Below are 27612 nucleotides of genomic sequence, written 5' to 3' on the forward strand. Positions count from 1 at the left end.
CGAAGTTGGTTACAGTGTGCGTCGAATTTCCAGCAGAACCGAACGTAACCTCAGATGATTCCCTGGAAGGGTAAAAGGGTCGCTGATATTCTCGCTTTCTTATCTTTTTTTTCTTTCAGATAGTATTAGCAGCACTAATTGTTTGCTGATGGTATATTTGTCCACAGAAAAATATCGTAGCCGGATGTTTGCAGGAAATAGACGACGATTACGTATTTCTACTCAGTATGGTCTATTTAGATGTGGATAAACAAAGGCAGCGCCCATAAACAAGAGAAAGGCCACCCAATAGACAGATTAATAGGTACTGGTTGTTTCAAGTTCCAAGCCTCTCACGCCGTTTGCGTGCCTAGGGGATACACTACGAAGCTGTAATGAAGTCAGTAGGTTTTAAAGCAAATGGAAGCAAATTAGCCCGCATCTCGTGGTCGTGCGGTAGCGTTCTCGCTTCCCACGCCCGGGTTCGATTCCCTGCGGGGTCAGGGATTTTCTCTGCCTCGTGATGGCTGGGTGTTGTGTGCTGTCCTTAGGTTAGTTAGGTTTAAGTAGTTCTACGTTCTAGGGGACTGATGACCATAGATGTTACGTCCCATAGTGCTCAGAGCCATTTGAACCATTTGATTTGAAGCAAATTAATTTGAAATTATTCTCAAAAGTGTGGTGCCTCCTCGACGAACAACATTTACTATGCTAATCGTATGTAGTTAGTGTAGAGAACCAAAACAGCAACGGTTATGTAGTTCTCGCGACAGAGTAAGATAAATTTCGAGAACCGGTATTCGAGACAATTTGCGCAACTTTTCTGCTACCTACATCGTATATGGCGATTAGTGACCATAAAAATACTATTACAGAAATTACAGCATATACGGAGAAATGTTGATATTCGTTATCGTTCGCTCCAAATGCCACTGCACTGGTGCAAAGATAATGATGATGACTGCAAATATAGAGACACTCAACTACGTGGTTCTTAGCCCCTTAATCGTCTCATGGCGTCCGAAGATGTAGAGCCGAGCCTTTTTTTTCCTCTCATTGCGTGAAAGTAAAAATGAAAGCATATTATATGTAGATAACTTCTTACTTCCAATGACAGAATTAGATATACTTGTCGTCCACAGCGGGTTCAGGTGCGAAGAACTGATTGGGTGGCGCCAAGAGGCCAAATCGGCGGCGAGAGGCCCACCCTCTCACCCCCGCCCCCTCAACCTACATATAACGGTGTTGTCTTTAAATCATACTGTGCTATCAATTCCTTCGTCGGAAGTGTAGAACATAACTTATGGCTGTCTCATCATCCGCTACTGTCTCTGACAGGTTGTGTCCCTGAATCCTTTGACGTAGCATGTCTTGGGTAGCTGTATAATCTTTGAGGTTATGGCTAACCATTAATGTTTCTCCACAGACGCATTGCGAAAGTACTACTTGTCGTATTAGAAGTTCTTGAGTTATTCTGGAATAACCAATTCTGACGCGGCATAAAGCAATACCTTCCCTTCTTGAGCTCTGTAGCGAAGTCTGCCATGCCTTGATGTTGTGTTTGGCAGTCCGCAATTTATAGGATTGTATAGTAATTTACCACAGTTAGTCTTCTTATTCTTTCAATGTGGCGTTCCACGAGCTCGGACTGTGTCCAGAACGGGGAAGGAAATCGGCTGTGCCTCTTCAAAGGAACCATCCTGGCATTTGCCTGAAGCGATTTTGAGAAATTACAGAAAACCTAAATCTGTTTGGCCGTGCACGCATTTGAACTTCCGTCCTGTCGAACACTCGTTAATTCCCGTTGAGTACGTGTGTACAGTCGATTAGTTCCTTATCTTTGCAGCTGTCTGAGTAAAGGAGATTAAAATGTGGATGCTCTTGGATGAATAAAATGCACAGCGATAAAAATCGAGAGCTATATTATCTTCGGTGCCGCATCATAGATCCATCCTTATTACTGGTTGGTGAATATACCTTGGAGGCGTTCGCGGCTGGTGATGTTGCATACAGATTCTCGTTTAAGTTCCTCCAGTAGTCCTACTGCTGCTGGTCATGAATTGTGAAATACGGGAAGATGGCTGGTGTGGTTTGACATTTGATTAATCATTATTGCGCAGTTAAATACATGTTGGTGTATTTTCAGCGGTGGTATTCTCCCGCTTCTACAACAAGGCTATCGACAGGGCTCGTCCAGAAAGCTCCAGCTGCCAAACAAACTCCATTCTGGTGTTCACGGTCTAATATTTCTACGGTATACGGTGCTGTTGACCCACAAATAGTGCTCTCATAGTCCAAACGGGATAAAATGAGAGCTTTATAAAATTTAAATAAAATTGTTCGATTCGCATCCCAGGAACTGTTACCAAGCACAAAATATTGAGTTTCAACATACTGGAAGTCTTGAGTTGTTATATATACGGTAACCATGGAAGTTTATCATCAAAAAGAAATCACAGAAAATGGTACTGGTCCACTACTTTCAATAGCTTTCTTTACAGGTATAGTTGTGGATGTGGATGGGCAGACCGTATTCTACGGAAGTGAATGATGCGTAATTTAGTGAGAATCGGTATTCATGGTTTTACGCCTATTTTTTTGTCTTCGTATATCTGTCTGCAGCTGCTGTTTTGCTACACAAAACTGATACGGAACTACAACATTAACAAAGAGAATCGACATAAATGCTGGTAAGATTATGTCTTACCGTGTATATTATACCGTTTACTGCAACTGCAAATAGTGTGGGAATTAAAACTGAAGATTGCGGGACGTTATTTTCCTGCTCGTATTGGTTACTAAGTGTCGTACCCATCCTATCTCTATACAGTCTACGTAATAAAAAGTTTTCTATGAAGACAGGCAAAACCTCGAAAAATATCACTGGTGCAGAGCTAGTAAAACGAGACGCCGCCACATTATATCGTACAACTTGTCAAATCAAAAAATTACTAAAATCAAATGTCTGTGGTGCAGAAAGATTTCTCTAATCGCAAGCTTCCTCGTATGATATGATCGGTGATAGTTCAAGATCTTTGTAATTCACACTGAAATTAGGAAATTTCGAGACTACAAACACCAAAAATTCCGTGCATTAACCTCCTACGTGTCAGGTTGTTTGGTCGGTAGCTAGTTCCACATTTGGTTCTAAGACTGCAAACGATGCGTTGTACGTTGTCAAGGTCTGTTGAAACAAAAGATATGGTAGTACTACGTTTTGCTAAAATGCGATGTTGAAAGAAATTAGGTTAATAATTCTTCGATGCTGACATTTCTGCACAATATAATGCTGGAAGTTCAACAACGTCTGACAGGAAGTAGTGTTCATTTTCCTTTCGTCAAGGAATCTCTTGATTCTATCAGTGTACTGCAGTCCATTAATCCGCCATAATTTGGGACCCAAATATAGAGCTGACATACGTGCTGTCGTAGAAGAAACATGGTTCACAACATTCCTTATGCCTCTAAGTAACGCGCATTTGCCCTTGAACTTTTAAATAAAGTTAAATTTTTGATCGAGGAATGGCGCCTACGACGTTGTAGAGCCCATGCGTCGTTCTCCAACGTCATGGAAACCTCTCTGAACCACCATGTAACAGGTTTCCACCTACGAAGAGAATGGTACTTTAGAGCTCGCAGTCTGGGTGATCGTTTCTGCTGCGTCTTATACTACTTAATTGAGTCTCTTCTCTGTATGTATTGTGATCTACGTTTTAAGGGTAAAGTATTCCAAATGGCTCTTCGCACTGAACAACGTGGTAAACAATCGTTGGGTTGTAAATTTGCGACCGTTTTAATAATCTATCGCAAAGGTCATCTTGAACATTCCACTGGGCCATAGGTGCGAGGTCCGGATTGCAGACTGTCAAGTCTACTACAAAACAGAAACCGGTGCTCAAATCTATTGGGGCTCCCGAAGTTATCATTAGAGATCAAGATCTCAGAGCAGTCTGTCTAGTAGTCGCGTTTACTAAACTCTTATCTCGATGCTCCACATGTCTTCATGGGCATTAAAATCTCCCAATAAAATTAGGCGGGACTAACTGCTTAAATTAGGTCTTCAATCTGACTTAAGTAATTCGATCAGGGAGAATGTAGATACTACAGATTGTCATTATTCTAAATTCTATTCTAATGGATATTGCTTGGAGTGTAGCGTTCGTAAATACTTGCTCTTTAAAAGCGTTGTTGGAGTACACTAGTGTGTATACACCTCCGAGCGCTCGTTCTGTGTTTAACCAATGAGTATTTTTGCCTTATAGGTGATATCCTCTAGGAGCAGGAAGAGGGCCTTGCAAAACTTGTTTTTCTTGTATTGTTGTTACACATATTGTCGGATAGTTTGTGACTGTCTGTTTCATCACATTAGGCATTGGAACTTCACTGTAAAATCACTGAAAAGGTGTGGGTATTGTCAGCGAAGATGAAGGTGATGTATGTTTATGTGTAGTGTTTTTCAGTGCCTACTGTGTGGCTGGCGTAGTCTCCACAAAGTCTTCTGCTATCACGAAGAGTTCCAGTCCCGTCAGAACATATTTGGAACACATGTGGTAACTGTACCATAGTTAAGGTTCAGTGTCGTGTTATTTGAAGATAAATACTGATTGAGCGTCAAGTTTCGATACAGTTTCTTTTTCTTTTTTTACATATAGCTAAATCCTAAAAGAATACATAATGTGACATGTTCCTAGTGTAAACAGAGGAAACAGAAAGGCCGTAAGAAAGTAGCAATATGCAACTTCACTGACTGGTGGATAAATCTTCACATACAGCACCTGCATAAGATCAGTACATGCCAGAGAATCTGCGGGTGGTGTCACTGTACAAAAGAGACTGAGAAAGAAACCTGCGACTTCGCGATTACTTTTAAAAGGAAAAATGTTTTCCAGCAGAAGAGAAATTTGCCCTGCTCTGCACCATGTACTTGGCATCTTGAGAAGTAAGAATGGCTTTCAACTGTATTAGGTGGCCTGGAGAACTTAAATTGCCGCCATTAATATTTAACACGGCGCGCGGGGAGAGCAAGTTTCGCGTGCGCCCTCCGCTCCCAACTATCGATCAACGCTTCCCTTTAGCTCACAGCGTCTCGCGACCGACTTAACTCCTCGAGCAGCACACAGATACGGCAGAATGCTTTGCCAAATGAAAACAAACCGCTACCTAAGATAATTATGTTGTATCGAATTATTCAATAAAGTATCTGAGATTCGAATGAATCAGGTTGTTGGGCAGAGCTCTATAGGTAAACTTTTCTGGTAAATAACGATGGGAGAGAGTGTTTCGGGGGTCACACTAAACACTTTTAATTTGAAGGTCCGCTGCACGTTGTTTGTCGCTCAGGACGCTCAACGAATTTGTGGTATGGTGCTTGCTCACGGAAGTTTCCGGAAGGCGCGAATACACCTTCCTGGGGTGTTACGGACAATAACCCCACCCTGTACCGTTCAACGACAGCACACAGGTCGAAACAGTATACTGTCTATTATAATAGCATTGCTGGTTGGGATGGGCGTTTGCTTTTTCTCTTTGGTAGTTTGCACCACCGATAATTACTGAACATGTATTAATTTTACAAAACACTCGCGTCTACGATTTAAGGATTTCGAATAGTTGGCAATGGAGCCAAAAACTCACTGAAAGGTATGAATATACAGATATTTTCCTTGACTCTGCTTCGACAGAGAGGGGTCATAAAACTAGAGACGGCTGACAACTCTGACCTGTTATTTGGGAAAATACGAAAAAATAGACGAGGAAAAAAGTGCGCTGATCCGAGAATGTTACAGAAACACCTAGTGACCGCCAGCCAAATGAATGGGTTGCTGACTTCACAGCGATTTCCTACGGCATAGTAAACAAATTGCAGCACTACTCATTGTTTTGCCCATATCTTGATTGTACGCTGGTTGAGATAACGATGACGAAAAGTAATTAGGCTAGGTAAACTTGTCAGATGCTAAATGTAGCCCATGCTTAAATGTTTCATAAGACATTAAACTTTACTTCCAAAAATAATCTGTCTTCGGGCAGCAACCAATACTAGCCGAGTGGTAAGAGTTACGGTGAAAGCAAGGGACGATACTCAATCCCTGGAAGGGTAACTTTGGAACGCACAGTTCCTGGCGCTGATTAATTTCAAGTCACGTACCTTGTGCATAACTCATTGAACTTCCTATGTAAAAGAGGGGAAAAATAATACAAAAATACGCACATGTTCAAAACTTCAGGAAATATTTTCAACGGTTATCTGAGAGGATTTAAATCATCAATGAAATCGGATCAGCTGTACTATCGAAAACGATTTTTCCCCAAAACGCAGACCAGTCCGGAATTATTGAAATAAAATGGATATTACATACTGCACACTACTTACGCCGACGGCAACACCGGACTCTAGCAATCTTTCTTAACAGCGCTGCGGAAAATTGGCTCCAGTTAGTTCGTGACTGGAGGATGGGACGAAACTCCCGCACGTTCTAGACTGTCTCGGCCGACTGCGCTTTAAACTCTAGGAAAGCTCTACAGCTGAACGAAAGTAAATTTGGTAGTTTGGTCAGCCAATACCAAAATAACGCGAAACTTCTATTTTTGGCTAGCTTCTAACGTATCATCAGTTTCACTGTTGCAGTATAAGACACGAAAATAATTATACTTGGTGAGTTGAATCAATATCTCCTTTGGAGATACTGATTTAGTTTCTTTTTAAAAAATTTTGTTAGTAGAAAGGGGCAAATGATGGTAATTATTTCAGAACCAGTCAACAAACTACCATATTGACCCTGGTTTTTCGTGATTGATTTGGAGCTGCAAGTCACGAAAATTTCTTTGCTAATTTATTTTAACACTGCGTATTCCCACCTGTAAAAGCTATCTTGGGGCACATAATTAAAGAACTAAAAAATGCAGGATGTGGAAACACCGAGGCACAGCAAGAGCATTGCTTGACTGGTTCTACATGCGCACACCAGCAACTGATGCCAGAAGAAGTAACAGTCTTCACTCATTTCTGTAACTGGACTTTAGTGCACACTATTAAGCCCTAGCCCTATAAGTTATTTATCTCCAGTGATGAACCCCATAAAACGTACTACGAGTGAAATACGACTGCCAATTATTAACGTTGCCAGCATCAGGATATCCTATCACTTACAGAAAAAATAACAAAAAGTTACATATGAGTGGCATTTGGAGCGATAATGTGTAATTTGGAAAGAATAAGCTGCACCGAAACTACACTGCAGACATAAAAAATGGAAATATAATTTATACCCTAGCTTAAAAATTGCTTAAGTACTACGAAATTACTTATGAAAACTGTCTATGTGGAGTCATGTTTGGCGCTACCGTTCGTGAATAACGATAATTGTAGGTCTCTTCGGATACATAAAGTGACCCAACTGTGAACAATACCGAGCGGGTCATTAGCGTGGGAAGACGCAGTCCATTTTGCCAATCGCCTCGTAACAGCAAGGCGCTATTACTAGAGTACCTATTCAAAGGGACTAGCGGTATGCGAGCGCGACGAGCTCTTGTACAGTGACGAGCTGGCAGAGGACTCGCGGTGTGCACGTGCAGACAAGCGAGGCGCACGTGCGCCGGCACCGCCTTCCAGCCACCCTCCCTGCCCTTCCGGGTGAGGGAGCGCGCACCCGGGGGCGTCATGCTGCCGCTGTCGCCTCTAATTCGATCAAAGGCGGCAGCCGCCGCGCAGCGCAGGCACCAGTCTGTCTGCACACACGCCGCGCGGCTCTCGTGCCATCTCCCCTCCGCCCCCCCCCATCCCACTCCCACTACCTCCCTCCCTCTCTGTAGTAGTCCACCGATATCCGACAACGACCAACCACAGCGAAGAACGTCACGTCATTGCTCTGTTATTCTGCCAATACTACATATCACATCATTGTCTAGTATCAACACGCAGGCCAAAGCAGCACTCTGAAAATTTTGGTGTTTGAACTAATTATCATCTAGAACTGCAAAAAATTTAACACCATTTTTTGTTTTCCTTACTTGTAAACAAAGAGCAACGAAAGCTAATTTAATAAGAAATTGTGATTAATTGTATGGTACATGCAAGACGTTAAGAGGGACAGTTAATGGTGCAGGCAGATAAATATTGTGCTTTTATGTTTTAAAAAATTACTTTTCAACGTATCCACTTTTCGAGTTAACGAACAAACTCATACATTTCTCTGTTTCGACCTAGCTTTTGGTACAGGAACGACCGCAAAACATTCCCCTTACCGCACATTAAAAGGAGATTGTGGAAATGTATTATGACATAAAACAAATTATTCAGATGGTTAAGGGAGCCGAAAACTTAAGTCGTGGGAGGACTGGAATTCGACAGTGGGAAAAAGAGTAGGAGGAAAAATAATAGATGAATATGGGCTAGGGGAAAGGAATGAAAGAGGAAGCTGCCTGGTAGAATTTTGCACACAGCATAACTTAATCATAGCTGACACTTCGTTTAAGAATCATGAAAGAAGGTTGTATACGTGGAAGTGGCCTGGAGACACTGGAAAGTTTCAGATAGGTTATATAATGATAAGACAGATTTAGGAACCAGATTTTAAATTGTAAGATATTTCCACGGGCAGATGTAGACTGACCACAATTTATTGGTTATGAACTACAGATTAAAAATGGAGAAACTGCAATAAGGCAACAATTTAAGGAGAAGGGACCTGGATAAACTGAAAGAACCACAGGTTGTACAGGGTTTCAGAGGGAGCATTAGGGAACTATTGACAAAAACAGGGGAAAGAAATACAATAGAAGAAGAATGGGTAACTCTGAAAGATGAAAAAGTGAAGGCAGCAGAGGATAAAGTAGGCAAAACGACGAGGGCTAGTAGAAATCCTTGGTTAACACAAGAGATACAGAATTTAATCGATGAAAGGAGAAAATATAAAAAATGTACTGCATGAAGAAGCAGGCGAAAGGGAATACAAACGTCTAAAAATGAGACTGACAGGAAGTGAAAAATGGCTAAGCAGAAATGGTTAGAGGACAAATGTAAGGACGTAAAAGCATACATCACAAGAGGTAAGATACTCCTACAGGAAAATTAAAGAGACCTTGGGAGAAAAGAGAACTACCTGTATGAATATCAACAGCTCAGATCGAAAATTAGTCCTGAGCAAAGAAGGGAAAGCGGAAAGGTGAAAGGAGTATATAGAGGGTCTACACCATGGCGATGTACTTGAGGGCAATATTATGGAAATGGAAGAGGACATAGATGAAGATGAAATGGGAGATATGGTATGATGTGAAGACTTTGACAGAGCACTGAAAGACCTAAGTTTGAAACGAAGCTCCATGAATAGACAGCATTCCATTACAACTACTGATAGCCTTAAGTGAGTCAGACGTGACAAAACGCTTCCATGTCGTGAAGAAGATGTACGAGACAGGCAAAATACCTTCAGACTTGAAGAATATAACAATCCCAGTTCCAAAGAAAGCAGGTGCTGACAGGTGTGAAAATTATCTATCAGTGTAATAAGTCACGGCTGCAAAATACTAACACGAATCGTTTACAGAAGAATGGAAAAACTCGTAGAAGGCGACCTCTGGGAAAATCTGCTTGGATTCCGGAGAAAAGTAAAACACGCGAGTCAATACTGACCCTACGACATCTCACAAAAGGGAGGTTAAGGAAAGGCAAACCTACGTTTATACAGAATTATATTTTTATAGACTTAGGGAAAGCTTTTGTCAATGTTGACTGGAATAGTCCCTTTCAAATTCTAAAGTCGGCAGAGGGTAAAATAGAGGGAGCGAAAGGCTATTTACAATTTGTACAGGAACCAGATGGCAGTTACAAGAGTAAAGGGACATGAAAGGGAAGCAATGGTTGAGAAGGGAGTGAGACAGGGTTGTAGCCTATCCCCGATGTTATTCTATCTGTATATTGAACAAGCAGTAAAGGAAACGAAAGAAATATTTGGAGTAGGAATTAAAGTCCATGGAGAAGAAAAGAAACTGAGATCTGCCAATGACATTGCAATTTTGGCAGAAACGGCAAAGGACTTGGAAAAGCAGTTGCACCGAATGGACAGTATCTTGAAAGGAGGATATACGATTAACATAAACAAAAGCAAAACAAGGATAATGGAAAAATGTTCAAATGTGTGTGAAATCTTATGGGACTTAACTGCTAAGGTCACCAGTCCCTAAGCTTACTCACTACTTAACCTAAATTATCCTAAGAACAAACACACACACCCATGCCCGAGGGAGGACTCGAACCTCCCCTGGGACCGAGGATAAAGGAATGTAGTCGAATTAGATCGGGTGATGCTGAGGGAATTAGATTAGGAAATGAGACACGTAAGGTACTAAATGAGTTTTGCTATTTGGGATGCAAAGTAACTGATGATGGCCGAAGTAGGGAGGATATAAAATGCAGACTGGCAATCGCAAGAAAAGCGTTCCTGTGGAGAAATTTGCTAACTTCGAGTATAGATTTAAGTGTAAGTACTTGTATGGAGCGTAGCCAAGTATGGAAGTGAAACATGGACGATAAACAGTGTAGACAAGAAGAGATAGAAGCTTTTGGAATTTCGTGCTACAGAAGACTGCTGAAGATTAGATGGCGGATCACGTAGCTAATGAGGAGGTACTGAATGGAATTAAGGAGAAGAGAAATTTGTGGTACAACCTGACCAAAAGAAGGGATCGGTTGGTTGGACACATTCAGAGACATCAAGGGGCACCAACTTAGTACTGGAGGGAAGCGTGTGGGGGTAGAAATCATAGAGGGAAACCAGGGAGAGGCTTGCACACGATAGAGTAGCATGGAGAGCTGCATCAAACCAGTCTTCGGACTGAAGACAGCAACAACAACAACGACCTCTTCATTGGACTAAGACCGTTTTTCAGCCATAAAATACTCCATGTGCGAAGACAGCACACAGAATACAGCTAACAGAACGTAAGTTCCTACAACTCCTTGCTTAAAATGACCACTTTTTCAATTTACCAGGACCTACGTGTTCTGGTGCACTGTGTTGAAGAAATATGATTTTCTTCTTTTGCAACGTTCCTTATACGATTTTTTTCTCAGGCCGTTGGTCCACACGACTTGCATGGTATTCGCTGAAATCTGTTTCGCCCTTTGAAATTTAATAATGAGAAAACATTTTTTACATTCCCGAAAACACTGACTATAACCTTTAGAGCAGAGGAAAAAGATTTGTCCTCCTTCTTGGCGTTGTGTCACTGGGTTCACCAATTGCTGTTTCACTTCTGACAGTATATGGGTAATGAGACTCTCATCGACAGAGCTGAATCAACGCACAAACTCATTTGGTTGAACTGGAAATGATCAAAATAACTGTGTGGCACATGACGAGACACATAGTGACCATGGCATCACAGGTCTCTGCTTCAGAAAGTCCACAGTGCACCACTAACGCGACCACCCGCGGCACGGCATCTGTGCCGCCAGACGTCGCACTTAGGACAGCCGAGCTGAGCGCCGACTGGAATCACATGACTTAAAGGGCGGCAGCCACTACTAAGAAACGAACAGACGGCATGCCACAGCACCTATGTCCTCAGCTCGCACTGCGCTCTTGTTGGCGCAGCTGTACGTCTCAAATCCAAATATTTTACTGAGAGTTCAGCGGTCTTGTCGACGTCATCTACACTCCGAAAGCCACCGAAAGAAACTGGCCATCATACCAAAAGAACTCTCATCGTTCTGTATGTGACAGCACTGAACATCTGTAGTCCGATTTCGGAAACTTAACCACCACATATTTGAGACATGGCTGCACGCTATCTATGAACGTAGAAGCGTGCTATTACTACGCTGAAGCGCCAAAGAAACTGTTATAGGTATGTGTATTCAAATACAGGGATATGTAAACAGGCAGAATACGGCGTTGCGGTCGGCAACGCCTATATGAGACAACAAGTATCTGGCACAGTTATTTGCTCGGTTACTGCTGCTACAATGGCAGGTTATCAAGATTTAAGTGAGTGTCAACGTGGTGTTATAGTCGGCGCAAGAACGATGGGACACAGCATCTCCGAGGTAGCAATGAAGTGGGGATTTTCCCTTACGACCATTTCATTTCACGAGTGTACCGTGAATATCGGGAATCCCGTGAAACATCAAATCTCCGGCATCGCTGCGGCTGGAAAAAGATGCTGCAAGAACGGGTCCAACGAAGACTGAAGAGTATTACAGAAGTGCAACCCTTCCGCAAATTGCTGCAGATTTCAATGCTGGGCCATCTACAAGTGTCAGCGTGCGGATAATTCAACAAAACATCATCGATATGGGCTATCGGAGCCTAAGACCCACTCGTGTACCCTTGATGACTGCACGGCACAAAGCTTTACGCCTCGCCTGGGGCCGTCAACATCGACATTGGACTGTTGATGAGTGGAAACATGTTGCCTGGTCGGACGAGTCTAGTTTCAAATTGTGTCTAACGGATGGACGTGTACGGGTATGGAGACAACCTCATGAATCCATGGACCCTGCATGTCAGCAGGGGAGTGTTCGAGCTGGTGGAGGCTCTGTAATGGTGTGGGGAGTGCGCAGTTGGAGTCATATAGGACCCCTGAAACGTTTAGATAAGACTCTAGACAGGTGACATACGTAATCATTTCTCTAGAAGCTCAAGTAGGTAACAGCAAAAAAGACGCCACCGCACACTGTGTTTAGTCTATCCTTTCGGAACACCGTTGGGTTCTTCGCAAAAATTCCGGCTTTAGGTAGCTTTCAGTGCCTATAACGATTTGAACATCAGTGCTTTCTATTAGCACTTTGAGCTCTGGTACTTTCCCTACACAGTTACAACAACTTGTAACTGTTATATCTATGGCTCCTGTATCTGCGTTCTTCCTTGTTCGATCTGCACTCTTTGAGACTAAAGCCGTTTCTGTGTTTCCTCGAGACCCTCTAACCTAAAAAAAAAACCTAGTCCACGCCACAAAGACCCTGCTACCGATGCAGTCGCCTCTTGCTCGTAGTGCATATAACACAGGAACTGGGGGGTCGCAAATGCCATCCGGGGCTACTAAATGGAGTTGCAATTATTTAGTCATATGCTACAAGTGGACGCCAACTACAGGGGATGCTCAAAGTTTTTTTTTTCCCCCTCTTCAGACGATTGGTGACAGATCGGGGTGGTGGTGGCCACGCTGTTGGCCATTTCGGCCATCCACCGGCTAGGAAAGGTTGCCTGCAGACGTGCTCTCACTTGTCTGCTGAAATGCGCGGGCGTTCTGTGCTGGAATCGAATGCGGCGACGGAGTCATGGGGACATCATTCAGCATGGCCGGCAGAATCTCTCACAGGAATACGAGAGATGTGCGACTATCAAGTCGGCCCGAGAGAGTGTACACCCCAATTGAACAGTCCCTCACGATGCAAACCAACACGTTACGGTAAATATGCGTTGTGGGGCATGCGTACCTGTAGCATGTGGGTTCACATCCGCACCTACGTATGCACGTTGTAAACGTTCATCACACCCTCGAGTAACAACGCAGCTTCGTCTGTGAAGAGGGCACCCGCTGTAAAGCTTCGGTAAGTAGAAGATTCCTTCAGAAATCACCGCGCAAATCCCATGCGCTTGCTGTAGTCCCCAGATTGCAAAGCCTAGACGCGTTGGGAATGAAACGGATGCAGTCCGTCAATGTAAAAGGCGCCAGACGGACGGTTGGGGCATATCAGTGGCTCAGGATACACCTCGTGTACTTGGTGACTGGCCGTGCGAGGTGGCGCAGTGGTTAGCACACTAGACTAGCATTCCGAGGACGAAGGTTCACACCCGCTTCTGGCCATCCCAATTTAGGTTTTCCGTGATTTCTCTAAATCGCTTCAGGCAAATATCGGGATGGTTCCTTTGAAAGGGCAAGGCCGATTTCCTTTCCCTTCCGCCGCAACTGTTTGTGTTGTTCGTTGGCGATACAGGGTTCCGGCACTTTTCGATCGTGGTATTTCGCATGACAATCGCACGGCTTCTCGCCCACTGCAGTTGGCTGTGCCATAAATCAAATACACCTCAGCCATAGCGCGCTACATGTGGCCAGCCATGTTACTCCCAAACTCCACGGCGTGAATAGCGACGGTTTCCGTGCGCTCCGCTCGTGTTTGTACAGCAACGCCCTCGCATGACCGCAGTGCCGTCTCGTGGTGTCAAGCGATCCCAAATTTCTCATGTGTGATTACTGATCCTTGTTGCATGCCCAATGTGAGATGTCGGTTTGTGAACTACTTGTTTTTGGTCGCCCTGTATACGAAGGCCTTACTTCAATAATGGCATACCTTGAATTTTGTTTTATTTCGGGATACTGAGGCATAAATATAACAGACTGATGACAATTCTGTGAATGAGATACCTAAAATATTGCAGTCCATTGCTTGTTGCAAGGTTTACCGTTTTCTTCTGTTCACTTAGTTATATTTAAACATCAGTATCTCTAAATGAACAAAACTGGAGCTATACAACTATTGAAATAGGGCCTTCATGTAGAGAAACCCACTGGTTTTACACAATCATAGCGATTTTCTTCTTACTTTCGATGACGGTACCTTATAGAGATACCTGTTCTGTGTCTCATAGCAAAAGAGCCATTGTAGGCACGACGACAGACCAGAAATTATTTGCTTGGTCTTTGACCACGATTTACTTCTCGTTAGTCGCCAAGTTCATTTGTCAAATATCTGGGCCGCATGAAGGGCAACGGCGTCAACAGTTGAGGAACACGTAACTGACTGGGTTCTTTTAACGTCATGACAAAATCATATCCAACTACAGTATACAAAACGAACATCTGGCAAGCAGTTGCGTCTTTGTGTCGTAAGGAAACCTGTCCGACAAACAAACATATGTAAGTAATAAAACCGTGTGCTAACACAGTGTGAACAAAGACTCCAGACGCGATGGTACGATTGCAGTTACTGTCAACAGAACTGTTACAGTTTATGCAATAGACGTATAAATGCTCGCCATTGATCTTGATTTATGATCTGATGCCTGTGAATGACAAGATTCCGATTGAGAAATCAATTTCGCAACAGTTCTGCTCTCTCATTTTCCCCTGTAGTGTCGACTTCGTAAAGTATTTCTTTGTTCACTGCATAAACATAATATATAGTTGTGTGTGGCTGCCAGCAGCGAAGGAAAATATCACATTCTCTGCAAAATGAGAGTATGTCTGTAAGAGCTCAGTGTCCCGCAACTAACTGACAAAGACTTCCCTCCTTTCCTCACCCAACCGATTGGATTTCACAGGTATAACTAATAATCAGAGCTGAAAATCACTAGAAAATAATTTTCCACAATATAATACTATTTTTCTCAACTACAATGTACGGTAATTGCATTTTAGTCTGCACTCAGCACTATGGCCTTTGAAAGCCATACAAAAAAAAAAAAAAAAAAAAAAAAAAAAATACATTTTTGTTCTCGACAAAGACTAGGCAGGGATCGAATTAAAAAGAAAAGACAGATTATTCGAACTTGATAAAGATAGTAGTAGTAGTAGTTGTAGTATTAAGTCTGAAGACTGGTTTGATGCAAGACTATCCTGTGCAAGCATCTTCATCTCCGCATAACTACTGCAACTTACGTCCTTCTGAAACTGCTTCATGTGTTATTCTCTTTGTCTATCTCTATCATTTTACCCCCCCCCCCCCCTCCATTTCAAATCTGGTGATCCCTTGATGACGCAGAATGTGTTTTATCAACGAATCCCATCTGCTAGTCACGTTGTGACACAAATTTCTTCTGTCCTCAGTTCCATTCAGTACCTCCTCCTTAGGTGTATGATACATCCTCTAATATTCAGCATTCTTCTGTAGCATCACATTTCAAAAGCTTCTATACTCTTCTTGTCTAAACTGTTTATCGTCCATGTTTCACTTCGGTACAAATACTCTAAGAAAAGATTTCCTAACATTTAATCTATATTCGAAGTTAAATTTCTCTTTTTCAAAAACGCTTTTCGTTCCAATGGCCAGTCCACAATTTATATCCTCTTTATTTCGGTCATCGTCGGTTACTGTGCTGCCCAAACAGCAAAACTCATTTACTACTTTAAATCTCCTTTGGTTGGTTTAAAAGAGGGGGGAAGGGACCAAACTGCTGGGTCATCGGTGCCTTGTTCCGAATAAAACAATGTCACAAGGGTGAGAATAAAACAAGCAAGACTGACAACACAAAATGGAGAGAAAGGAGAAACCACAAGAACGATGTAAGGACAACAAACACTTAAATTGAAAAAAGGGGAGAAGAAAACCACAGAAACGCAAGAAACAGTTAGAAGAGATTAGAACGACAAAACAGATTACCATAACTGGCCGACCGTGAGAATAAAAAGGAGAAGCCAGCCACTCTGCAACACATTAAAAATTCCACCCTAAAAGCACTAGGGTGAAGGACCCAGAGGAACTAAGGACATGCGCTAAAATTTAGATCAAATGATAAAACCCACCCTCACGAATAAAACGTAAAACTAAATCAGCCGATGAGGCGTTGTCAGATAAAATTAGCGGCAACGAGTCCGCTAGCCGAAGATTTCGTCGCAGGTCAGTCAAAGTGGGACACTGCACCAGAATATGGGCCACTGTTAACCGGGCGCCGCATCGTCACTGATTGTGAGGCGGGTCTTCACGGCGCAGGAGGTAACCCTGGGTTGCCCAAGCGTGGCCAATGCGGAGCCGGCAGAGATCCACAGAGCCCCTGCGCGAGGACCGCATGGATAACTGCCACACACTCGTAGTCTCCTTAACGGCACGCAGTTTGTTCTGTGTACCGAGACTATGCCATTCCGTCTGCCAAAGCCGAAAAACCGGACAACGTAAAAATGAACGCAGGTCAGTTACTGGAATGCCGATCTCCACAAGCGGTGTCCGTGTAGCCTGTTTGGCCAGCCTGTCAGCAAGTTCGTTGCCTGGGATTCCGACGTGTCTTGAGAGCCACACAACACCACTAAACGACCGGACCGATCCAGAGCATATATGGACCTCTGGATGGTCGCCACCAAAGGGTCGATAGTTTGTAGGCTGCTCAAGGGGTCAACACACAGAAGAAACGACTCCCCAAGACAGGAACAGATGTGCTCAAGAGCACGAGATACACTCACCTGCTCTGCAGTGAAAACACTGCAGCCATCGCACAAGGAATGCTGTTCAATATGGCCTCCACGGACATACGCGAAGCCGACGTGACCATCAGCCATCGAGCCATCGGTGTAAACCGCTTCATGGCCTCGTTACATGTCAAAGAATCGAGATGAAGTGACAGCGGAGAATCGTGGGGTGAACTGAGACCTTTGGGCCTTATGAAATGTCCAGGCGAAGCCGCGGTCTAGGTGTACACCATGGAGGTGTACGCTATTTGACTTCGAGTATTAGTGGTAAAGGCAAGGACTCGAGTTCAGATAGAAGGGATCGGACGCGAACTGCAATTGGAAGCCCTGGCCTGGGCCGCAGATGCGGGAGATGAACCGCCGTGAGTGGGAAAAGGAGGCGGTAATCCGGATGCGCAGGAGAACTACAAACGTGGGCAACGTAACTGGCGAGCAGATGTGCACGCCTGACCTGCAATGGAGGGACTCCAGCCTTTGCCTCGTCACCGGACTCGTCCTAAAAGCTCCCGTCGATAGTCGAACGCCACAGTGGTGTACTGGGACGAATAAACTCAACGTTGAGGGCGCCGCCGAACCATAAACCAGACTCCCATAGTCAAGGCGGGATTGAACAAGGGCTCTGTAGAGCTGCAGCAATGTAAAGCGATCTGCACCCCAGTTGGTGTTGCTCAGGTAGCGGAGGGCATTGAGGTGCTGCCAGCACTTCCGCTTAAGCTGATGAAGGTGAGAAAACCAACTCAATCGGTCGTCCAAAACCAGTCCTAAAAATCGATACGTCTCCACTGCAATGAGGGGATCGTCAGTAAGGTAAAGTTTTGGTTCCGGATGAACGGTACGACGCCGACAGAAGTGCATAACATACGACTTTGCTGCCGAAAATTGAAAGCCGTGCGCTAGAGCCCATGACTGTGCCTCGTGGATGGCTCCCTGGAGGCGCCACTCAGCAACACCAATAAACTGGTGCAGCAGTACGAAATGCAGAAGTCGTCTGCACACAGAGAGGGTGAGACGGACGGCCCTAAATCTCTTTTCCTAATCTAATTCCCGCAGCGCTACCTGATTCAATTCGACTACATTTCATTATCCTTGTTTTGCTTTTGTTGTTGTTGTTCATCATCTACCCTCTTTTCAAGACCTATCCATATTCTGTTTAACTGCTCTTCCAAGTCCTTTGCTGTGTGACAAATTACAATGCCATCGGCAAACATAAAAGTTTTTATCTATTCTGCCTGAATTTCAATTCCTAATGCAATCTTTTCTTTGGTTTTCTTACTGCTTGCTCAATGTATAGATTGAATAACACCGGGGATTGGCTGCCACTCTTCATTACTCCCTTCTCAACCACTACTTCCCTTACATTTCTTTTCTTTGTTATCTGGTCTCTGGACAAATTGTAAATAGCCTTTCGTTGCCTATGCTTTACCCTTATTACCTTCAGAATTCCAAAGAATATTCCAGTCACCATTGTCAAAAGCTTTTTCTTCTAAGTATACAAATGCTATAAACTTGGGTATGCCCATCTTTACTAATCTTCTTAGGTATGTTGCAGGGTCAGTATTGCCTCAAGTCAGCCTACGTTTCTCTGGATCACAAACTGAACTTCCCTGAGGTCGGTTTATACTAGCTTTTCCATTCTTCTGTAAAGAATTCGTGTCAGTATTTTGCAACATGACTTGTTAGACTGACAGTTCTGCAACATTCACACATGTCAGCGCCTGCTTTCTTTGGAACTGGAATTATTATATCCTTCTTGAAGTCTGAAGGTATTTCGCCTGTCTCATACCTCTTGCTCACCAGAGGGTAGAGTTTTGTCAGTGCTGGCTCTCCCAAGGCTATCAATTGTTCTGAAGGAATGTTGTCTACACCCAAGGCCTTGTTTCGACTTAGATCTTTCAATGCTCTGTCAAATTCTTCTCGCAGTATCACATCTCCCATTCATCTCCATTTACGTGCTCTCCCATTTTTAGAATACTGACTTCATGTTTACCCTCTATAAACTCCTTCCAATTTTCCCTTCTTTGCTTAGGACTCGTTTCCCATCTGAGCTGCTTACAGTTGCTTCCCTTTTCTCCGAAGGTGTCTAGTTTTCCTGTAGGGTCATCTCTCTCTCCTCTAGTGATAGATGTTTCTAAATCACTACATTTGTCCTCTAGCCGTTCCTGCTTGGCTATTTTTCACTTCCTGTCAATCTCATTTTTAGACGTTTGTATTTCCTTTCGAGTGCTTCAGTTACTGTACTATGTTTTCTCCTCTCATCAATTAACTTCATTATCTCTTGTATTACTGAATCATTTCTAACAGGCCTCGTCTTTTTATCCATTTTATCCTCTGCTGCCTTCACTATTTTACCTCTCAAAGCTACCTATTGGTCTTCTACTCCATTCATTTCCCCTGTTCTAGTCAATAGTTGCCTATGCTCACTTAAACTCTCAACAACGCCTGAGTCTTGCCATCATATAATTAATCTGAAACCTTCAAGTGTCTTCAGGTCTCAGCCACGTATACAACCTTCTTTCATTATGTCGCTGTTACACGAGAAGTAAACAGTACACACTGAATTGTTAAGGCTTTCTTGGCCACTTGTCGACAAATTGCCTGTTGGCGTCTGTCTTGGATTCTTCGGCCGACGTTCGTTTGATAAATTCGTGACGTTTCGCAGCACGAGTGGCTTGCGTTGTCGAAGCTTCATCCACCACCACCACCACCAGCAGGAGCAATGAAGGGTGAAGCTTCTACAATGCCAGCCATTCGTGCTGGCGAAACATCAGGAAAGTTATCAAACAAAAGTCGGCCGAAGAACCCGAGACAAATCCCAACAGCTAATTTGTCAATATTTACTGGACAAGGTTGTAGTGAATTATTTAAACAATCTCAAGATGACTAGTATTCGAAATTTAGTGAAGGGAAAATTATTATAAAATTGATCTGTGTTTCTCCAATTCTTCGTCTGATTAAGCCCAGGTGCGATAATAAGTCTACCAATAGTTGCACAAACTTTCAGGCAACTGAGTTTTTACAGTGTTCCTGACTAAAACAATAATAAAAAATCTTAAAGCAGTAATGGGGACTATCGTTAAGAAAGAAGAAGTTTATGCAATGCAGGGCCAAGGATCTCAGGTAGTATCAGCCGTGTATGTTTTGTGTTCCTTCGTAATTCCGTTCGCATAAATGGGCCATGACATGCCGTTATGGGAAAACAACAGTACCCTCTGAACACACTCCGGAATATGCTTGTGTTACTAGTGATCGGCACTGTTCTTTTCACTGTGCCAGTGCTTCCAGTTTGGGGCAAAACGCGAGGAACGATCAGATAATTTTTCCCACACATTACCAACTGCTGTTGGTAGTGAATGATCATGTATATATCCGGGCTATGCGACTAACTGTACGGCAAACAGTCCAGTCATACACCCGAAAAGGGGGAGATCTGGACAAAAACTTAGGGCATCAGGAAGGCCAAGCTGAAATCCTAGTATAGTCAAGTAATCTCCCAATATTTCATTCTATAAAAAATCTGATTAACTTTTTGAAAGAGTACAAAATATATCTGAAGACATGCCACACACAAATAATTGAAGCCTATTAAGCATAACCTGATCGTTTACCCATGCAAATGTAGTTTACCAAAGTGAAGATCAATGGTCGGTTGTTAAAAAACAGACCCAGCTCTGTACAACATGTGGTTGATGAAAATTGCAATTCCGTTATATATTCGCACTGTCTCCCGAAGCCGCCAGAAAAGCGCGAAAATGAGGAAAATTCACGTTCTGGGGTGGCATATGAGCGCAGCAGGGCATGTTATAACTTTGTACGGCCTACTTTACTAAGAACATTCGCTGCATAGTCTCCCAACAGACATGCCAAAGTTGTTTCATTCAGCGAAAGAAGTAATTGCTCCGCTTCCTTTTCACCGCATCTTTGAGCTTCGTGTAGCCAGAAAGTATGAAATTCGTTCCTTACTGATCTTAAACTGTAGGATTGCATCGAGATAATATCTATATGTGCCGCACAACAACTGCGAAGTAAACCCTACGCTTAGTATAGGTGTTAACAATTCGAAAGTTAGTTACAATGTCTCAATGATTGTATTCAGAATGGGCTCAAATTAGTGTAAGGTACGCCTGTGCATTCTACCTATGTAAGAAACATCATAACACAGGAAAATAATATTTGGAATACAAACCACAATCATAATTCACAATGCACTGGCAAAGGCAACTACAGCTCGGAATCTCAGATTTAAGGCTGACACCTGCACATCCATCACACTATACCAGCCTTCTTCATGAACAAGGTAAATAAGCGAACAAAAGGAGTCTAGTTTTGAAACACAAATTTTGGCATGTGGAAATAAAGTCAACGTTGAAAGGTTTATCAAATTATAGGGGCTCCCAAGAAGAGGAAAACGAAAATACCAGTGACAGCGTGTCACCACACTCTTCTGTTTCTCCACTCTCTGTATCTATTTAGCTACACGCACCCGTGCAATTAATGCTCCGAATTTTATTTCAAGACATGTCATCTGACAGCTTTGTATAGGCAATATGTTGTAACAATAATTTATGTTAAATGACACAAGTTAGTCTTAATTTGGAGAAAAGTAAACAGTAAAACTGAGCAAATATACCTGTAGTTTCCGAAATACTGCCCGCAATTTCAGGACTTGCTTATGTTATAAATAATCATTTATTTTCAAGAATACTTTTATTTTCGCGTTTAGTGAATACATCATAATTAAAATGATGTAATGAAGTCGATGTAATTTGTTAGGTACATCAGAACTTTTACACTGAAAACTATGAGCAAATTTAACTACAGTCATAGTAACTTCATTTGAGAAGCCAAATTATTATCTGTTTGTGGGAACTCCCTTACCACTCTATACAGGGTGTAAATAATAAAGTCCAGCAACACTATCAATTATTTATTGCACAAGAACTAAACATTGTACAGATGCCATACGTACTGCATTTTGAAGAGAAACTAACTTTTTTTCTTTTTTTTCCCAAACATTCGATATGCGAACCATAAGTGACCCGGCTGACGTCAATACGGTAATCGAAGTCTTTTGTCATACCCGTCCCAGCATGGCGTAAGTCCACTGTGGCAGGCGCTTCCCGTATTCTCTCCAGGAGCTCTGCTACATCAGGTAGTAAAGGCGGTACATATACCAGATCTTTAATGTGTTCCCACAGAAAAAAGTTAAACGGAATAAGATCTGGTGATCGAGGAGGCTATTTAATGAAAAGCTGTCCCCTTATGTAGTACGGTCGATCCATCGATGAGGCAGCTCCGTGTCAAGGTACCCTTGAACTTAACGATGAAAATGGGATGGAGCTCCATCCTGTTGAAAGATGAACGGAGAGTCACACTGCATTTGAGGCATAAGCCATTGTTGCAACATGTCCAAGTAGGAATATCCAGTGACAGTGCTCTCGGCGAAGAAGAATGGCCCGTACAGTTTTCGACGTAACAAAGCAGAAAAAAAAACATTTACCCTTGGGGAATCACGCTTAAATTCAATGCATTCGTGTGGATGCATTGTACCCCAGATTCGACAATTATGCCTGTTCACTTTCCCATTAGTGTGAAACGTGGCTTCGTCGCTAAAAACTAAGCGATCAACAATGCCATCCTCATTCAGCTGTTGCAACTGCGAACCAAACTCAAAAACGCTTGTCTTTTACGTCGTCATTGAGCTTCTGCACTGGCTCCAGTTTGATAAGTTTCATAGACAGCTTCTGTTGCAGGACTTTTCACACTGTCATTGGAGCCATTTCGAGTTCACGGGATGCACGACGCACCGATTTCTTTGGACTCCTTATGAATGTCTCTCGTACGAGCTCCACATCCACTCACACTGGGGCCTCTGCTTCTCTTTGGCGGGCACAAGCAACCACTCTTAACGAATTTGTTGTGCATGTGGTAAATGGCCTTCCTTTGGTGGCTTCTTACCGTACTTGGTTCTAAACATCCGCTGAACAGCTATAGCACACTTGTTCTTGTCGAACTCCCAACACACGGAAAGCTCACTCCATACATAAACAAAAACCTTCAGGGTTTCCCTTCAAAATGACACGAGTATGGTATCTGTACAATGTTTGCTTCTTGCGCAATAAATAATTGAAAGTGGTCCCGGACTTTATGTACTTACGTGGCTTAACAAGTTTATTGTATCAGGATGCGAACACTGATGATGTGCTTAGTAATGACACAAATAACTCAAGTGAGTTGATGATGATAATGATAATAATAATAATGAAGCAGTCTTTGAAAACACAAACTGTTTACCACACAACATTACAAACCTCATGAAAATACAAAAGCATCTTTTGTTGTTTACAATAAATAAATTCAAAACAATTTCATTTTTTATCTGCTGAAACCATATACAGCAATAAAGATATATGATCTCTGATTTATTTTGTGAATAAAATTATAAAAGAAGACCTTTTCTTCTGGTGACAATATGGCCTTCTTTTATTAAATTTTTCATTCAAGGCCTTATCAATGTTCATTGCTAATAATATCTTTTCAAACTGGACAACACAAATGTATCCAAGTTGCACCATGCACCCATCATTAGTTTGCCACAAAAATCTTTCAGATGAAATCAATGTGGATGTGAATATTGGGGATATTGTGAAATATTTTCATCAAACTTGTGTTCATTTTCTGTTACAATAAATATTTCGACCAACTTCATCCCTGCGAGTACCTACATAATGACCAAGAAAAGAGTGGCTGCAGGCAACTGTGAACACTTACTTTGACCAACAGATGACACTATACCAATATAGCATTACTGTCATTAGAACAGTCTTGTTAAAGTAACCAGACATATTCAGTCAAACGATAGAAACAAATTAAACAATTTGGCTGCAATGAATTCAAAGTTAGGCTCATGTTTCAAAGGCACCATCTTACTTAGTCATAAACTATGCAGCTGTTCTCGACAACATCTGGTAACAAATGACTCACAACATGAACAAACTACATAAAGAAAATGCCAATCAAGCAACTGATCCACATGAATTTGCCATAGATCAAACTGACCTAAATTAAAATAACATCAGTGCCCCAATGAAAATTTTCTAGAATGAGATCGGTTCATCAAATTAAAACATTGCACATTTCAACACTAGCACACAAGGCAGTGGTTATAAAACAGTTGATGGTAAGGACCATTATTCATGGCTTTCTGCTTGCCAGGCACCATAGCCTCAATAAAGAAAGAATGATATAAACAATTTTCCAAAGGCTATGCAGTTGGAATTGCCTTAATAAAATATTTCTTTTCGCAATACAGCCTGTGTGAAAATATTGAATTTGCATTGTGTCTGTATTAGATTCATATCAGCGAATGAAGCAATTATTTTGCCAATTTGGGTCACTGTAGTAAATGTTCAGGGTTCACCGGCATCATCTTTCCTACCTACAACCTCATAATATTTGAGTGAATTATTTCAATACAAGTGAAGAGAGCAACAACATTCTTCCAGGAAATGTGTAGGCTACCAGTATGCCTACAGCCCACAATATTATCAAAGAAATAAAAATAAATCCTTGATACACCATTTTGCTTTTACACATTCTGATCCAGACATGAAGTTTTCAGATAAATCTGTTCCATATCCATGCTTTTGCTATCACAGTACACTTTCCAAATGAATGACACAAACAACTTTTATATATCTATTAGCAGACTACGAAGCAAATTTTCTTAGTAAATTAGGCTGTACATGCTCTGCTGCAGTCAAATGCCATAGCAGATCACGAATTTTCTTCATTTTTGGACTTGTCTCGCAGTTTGGGAAGGCAGAACAAGTATGTAACCAAATTGAAATTTGTCATCAATTAACTGTTACGCAGAGCTGGGTCTGTCTTAACATCGGCCCTTTGATCTTTATGGCAAATGATCAATAGAACAAGCCAATTGTTTTTAAAATCCACTACTGGTGAGATGATCTGTATTGGCCAAGTTAGGTGTCCATAAATCACAGTGAGCACACTAACTGACCAATACAGTAGTACATGTTTTCTCTAATAACTGTAAGTCCACTCTTGATGGAAAAAGAAGTTTTATAAAATATTTGGCATCTCTCTTCAAGTGCCCACCAACTAAGATTTTCTACTGTGGGGCAGCAAGATTGATTTGTCAGTTTGCACTACCCTAGATGTCCTGTAGTGGCCCTCCCTGATATGGAGTCAACATATTTTATCTTGATTTTCATACATGTGTTACAATTTTTCTCACAAGCAGTTACCCTCACTATGCAAATAGCAGTCTTTGTGTATCATATAAATGAATATACACCTAAATCATTATTCAAAGTGATTTACAGAATTCAGGAGTTACTTGTCCTATTGATTGGATTGTTAATCTGGCTAGGCATGTGACATTTCACTTGTGGAAGAAAGAGCTACTTCATTTCAAGAGAGAGAGTTGCACCAGAAATGCGTGATAGAGAACTTCGGAGTTTCAGTTTTAATGCTCAGAAGATCTAACACCACTATCTGGCATTAGTTTCAAGTTTCAGATAATTCAAGGACCGTTACAATCACATTTAAGTCACTGGGCAAAGAAATATTACACAGATGCTGTTGCCTGACTAGGTGATGGGAGTAATTTTGAAGAAATGTGATAAGTCTTGCCTAATATATGCCTAACTAACAACAGCAGCAAAAGTCTCTAAACTGTATGATATCCTAAGGTTAAAAGTATCAAATGTCACTGAAGACAACACTATGTAATTGAACATCAAAACTACAAGTTTTGTGTCACAAAATATGAGCGTAAGCACTATAGGCTGCCAAACAGGTCAGTTATTAACAAACAACTGCATAACATTTCAGTATTATTCTGAAACACGCGTACATTTCCGGCTCACCTATAAAATATTGTACAAGGGTGTTGAGAAGTGATTAATGGCAGGGAAAATACTGTTAAAAACATAAACACTGACCATGAATGACGAACGAAAAACTACTGTTATATAGGATAATCATACTGCGACGTATAACGAAAATCTGTGTGTATTATGTCACTACGCAGTTATATGCCGAAGGATTTAACAATTCGTCATTACACCGACGTCTTAGGCATTACCACCATTTTCACAAAGATAAATAGTGAAGCAATCGGTAGTACAACATAATCAAATTTCCAATGTGTAATCATCAGTATTGAAAATTACTAACTGCTTAGAAAAGGCTCAACTGTATCTATGATAAAATAACATGGGATCAAATTTCAATTACTATGTGACCTAGTTATTTACCGTCGGTCTTTATTCGTAACAAACAAAAATAAACGGACGATGCTATTGAACAGACATGGAATCACTGTCTTTTTGGACAAACCCAAACATAAACAAGCCGATAATGGTGACACCTGTGCGTAAGAGAACAAAAACACTTAGAACGTGAGAATTCTTAATCAAACTTACCATTTCTGGAAACATCCAATTCGACAAGATTCTCGAAATTCTGTATATCTGGAGGTAACCGATGAATTTCATTGTCACTTAATCCTAGTTTTCTCAGTCGATGCAGACGAAAAAAGTTCTGAAACAAGAAACACTTCATGACTCCACCATTCTGTATAACACATAGGGCTCCTGCCTACTTATTTGCCGTAACTCTAATGATATTAACCTTTGGGAGATCGCGGATATGGTTAGCATCGAGTAAAAGTTCTTCCAGACTCCGTGAGTATCGCAAGATGTCTTCGGGGACATTCGGTAGTGAACAGTGACGCTTGTCAACATATTCAACCTGCCGATTACACCCTTTAAATATTGGTATGCAACGGAACATGACGTCTCACGAGTAAAAAACACAATTCATTATACGTTCGAAACTGCACTATGCTAACAAATCACAATAAAACGAAGCCACACACTAACTGCAACTTTCAGCCCAACACCCTACCCAGATTTGAACATGAAAACTACTGCATGTCTGACCGTGACGTCACACGAAGCTACACAGACGCGACACTTTCGCCATCTTGCAGTGGAATTTTGAAGCAACTGCGCTGGCCAAAGATGAATCACACACATCATAACAGAGAGAGAATAATCACTGAGTATATGACGCCAGCGATTTAGTCGCAAGAATCAGAATCCATAAACCCGTTTTACACTAGACGTGTGACTCTCACAAGAAAGTCGTTGCCTACTGCAGCGCTACAAGCGGGAGAACGTCCAACCACAAAAAAAAACGTTTATACGGCACGTCTTCTGCTTTACTCTTTTGCTGTGCTTGTTGACAACTTCTAGCAGGTGAATTGGCGGCTTTAGTTCACTTTCGAGACTTTCGGGCGTTTTATATCATTTTTAAGGGCATTACGTTTATTTGTACTTTAGACAGTCACTACGGTGCTGCATTTAATTGTTTCCACGCAGTTTATATGAAACTACACGTCGCTCACATGTGTAAACACCCTCGTTATAAAAGCCGTTTAAATACTTTCAGAAGACAAGGCTCAGAAGGATGAAAGAAGATATC

General features: G+C 42.0%; 1 protein-coding gene across 9 annotated transcripts in view; it reads right to left on the reverse strand.

The window, feature by feature from the left end:
• Window positions 1–27043, reverse strand: part of LOC124711466 (protein lap4) — a 539589-nt gene extending 512546 nt beyond the window's left edge. For 6 of the 9 annotated variants that reach the window (XM_047241583.1, XM_047241591.1, XM_047241606.1 and 3 more), the window contains exons 1-2: window positions 26758–27042; window positions 26550–26667 (exon numbers count right to left, since the gene is read on the reverse strand). In XM_047241583.1, coding sequence (XP_047097539.1) covers window positions 26550–26667; window positions 26758–26919 — 280 coding nt within the window. In that variant the 5' untranslated portion in view covers window positions 26920–27042. Of the gene's footprint in view, window positions 1–26549; window positions 26668–26757 lie in introns of all 9 variants that reach the window. The other 3 variants (XM_047241626.1, XM_047241575.1, XM_047241613.1) reach the window with 2 other exon arrangements.
• Between the last annotated feature and the right edge of the window lie 569 nt (window positions 27044–27612).

The sequence above is a fragment of the Schistocerca piceifrons genome, chromosome 1, assembly GCF_021461385.2.
Source record: "Schistocerca piceifrons isolate TAMUIC-IGC-003096 chromosome 1, iqSchPice1.1, whole genome shotgun sequence".
Lineage (NCBI taxonomy): Eukaryota > Metazoa > Arthropoda > Insecta > Orthoptera > Acrididae > Schistocerca > Schistocerca piceifrons.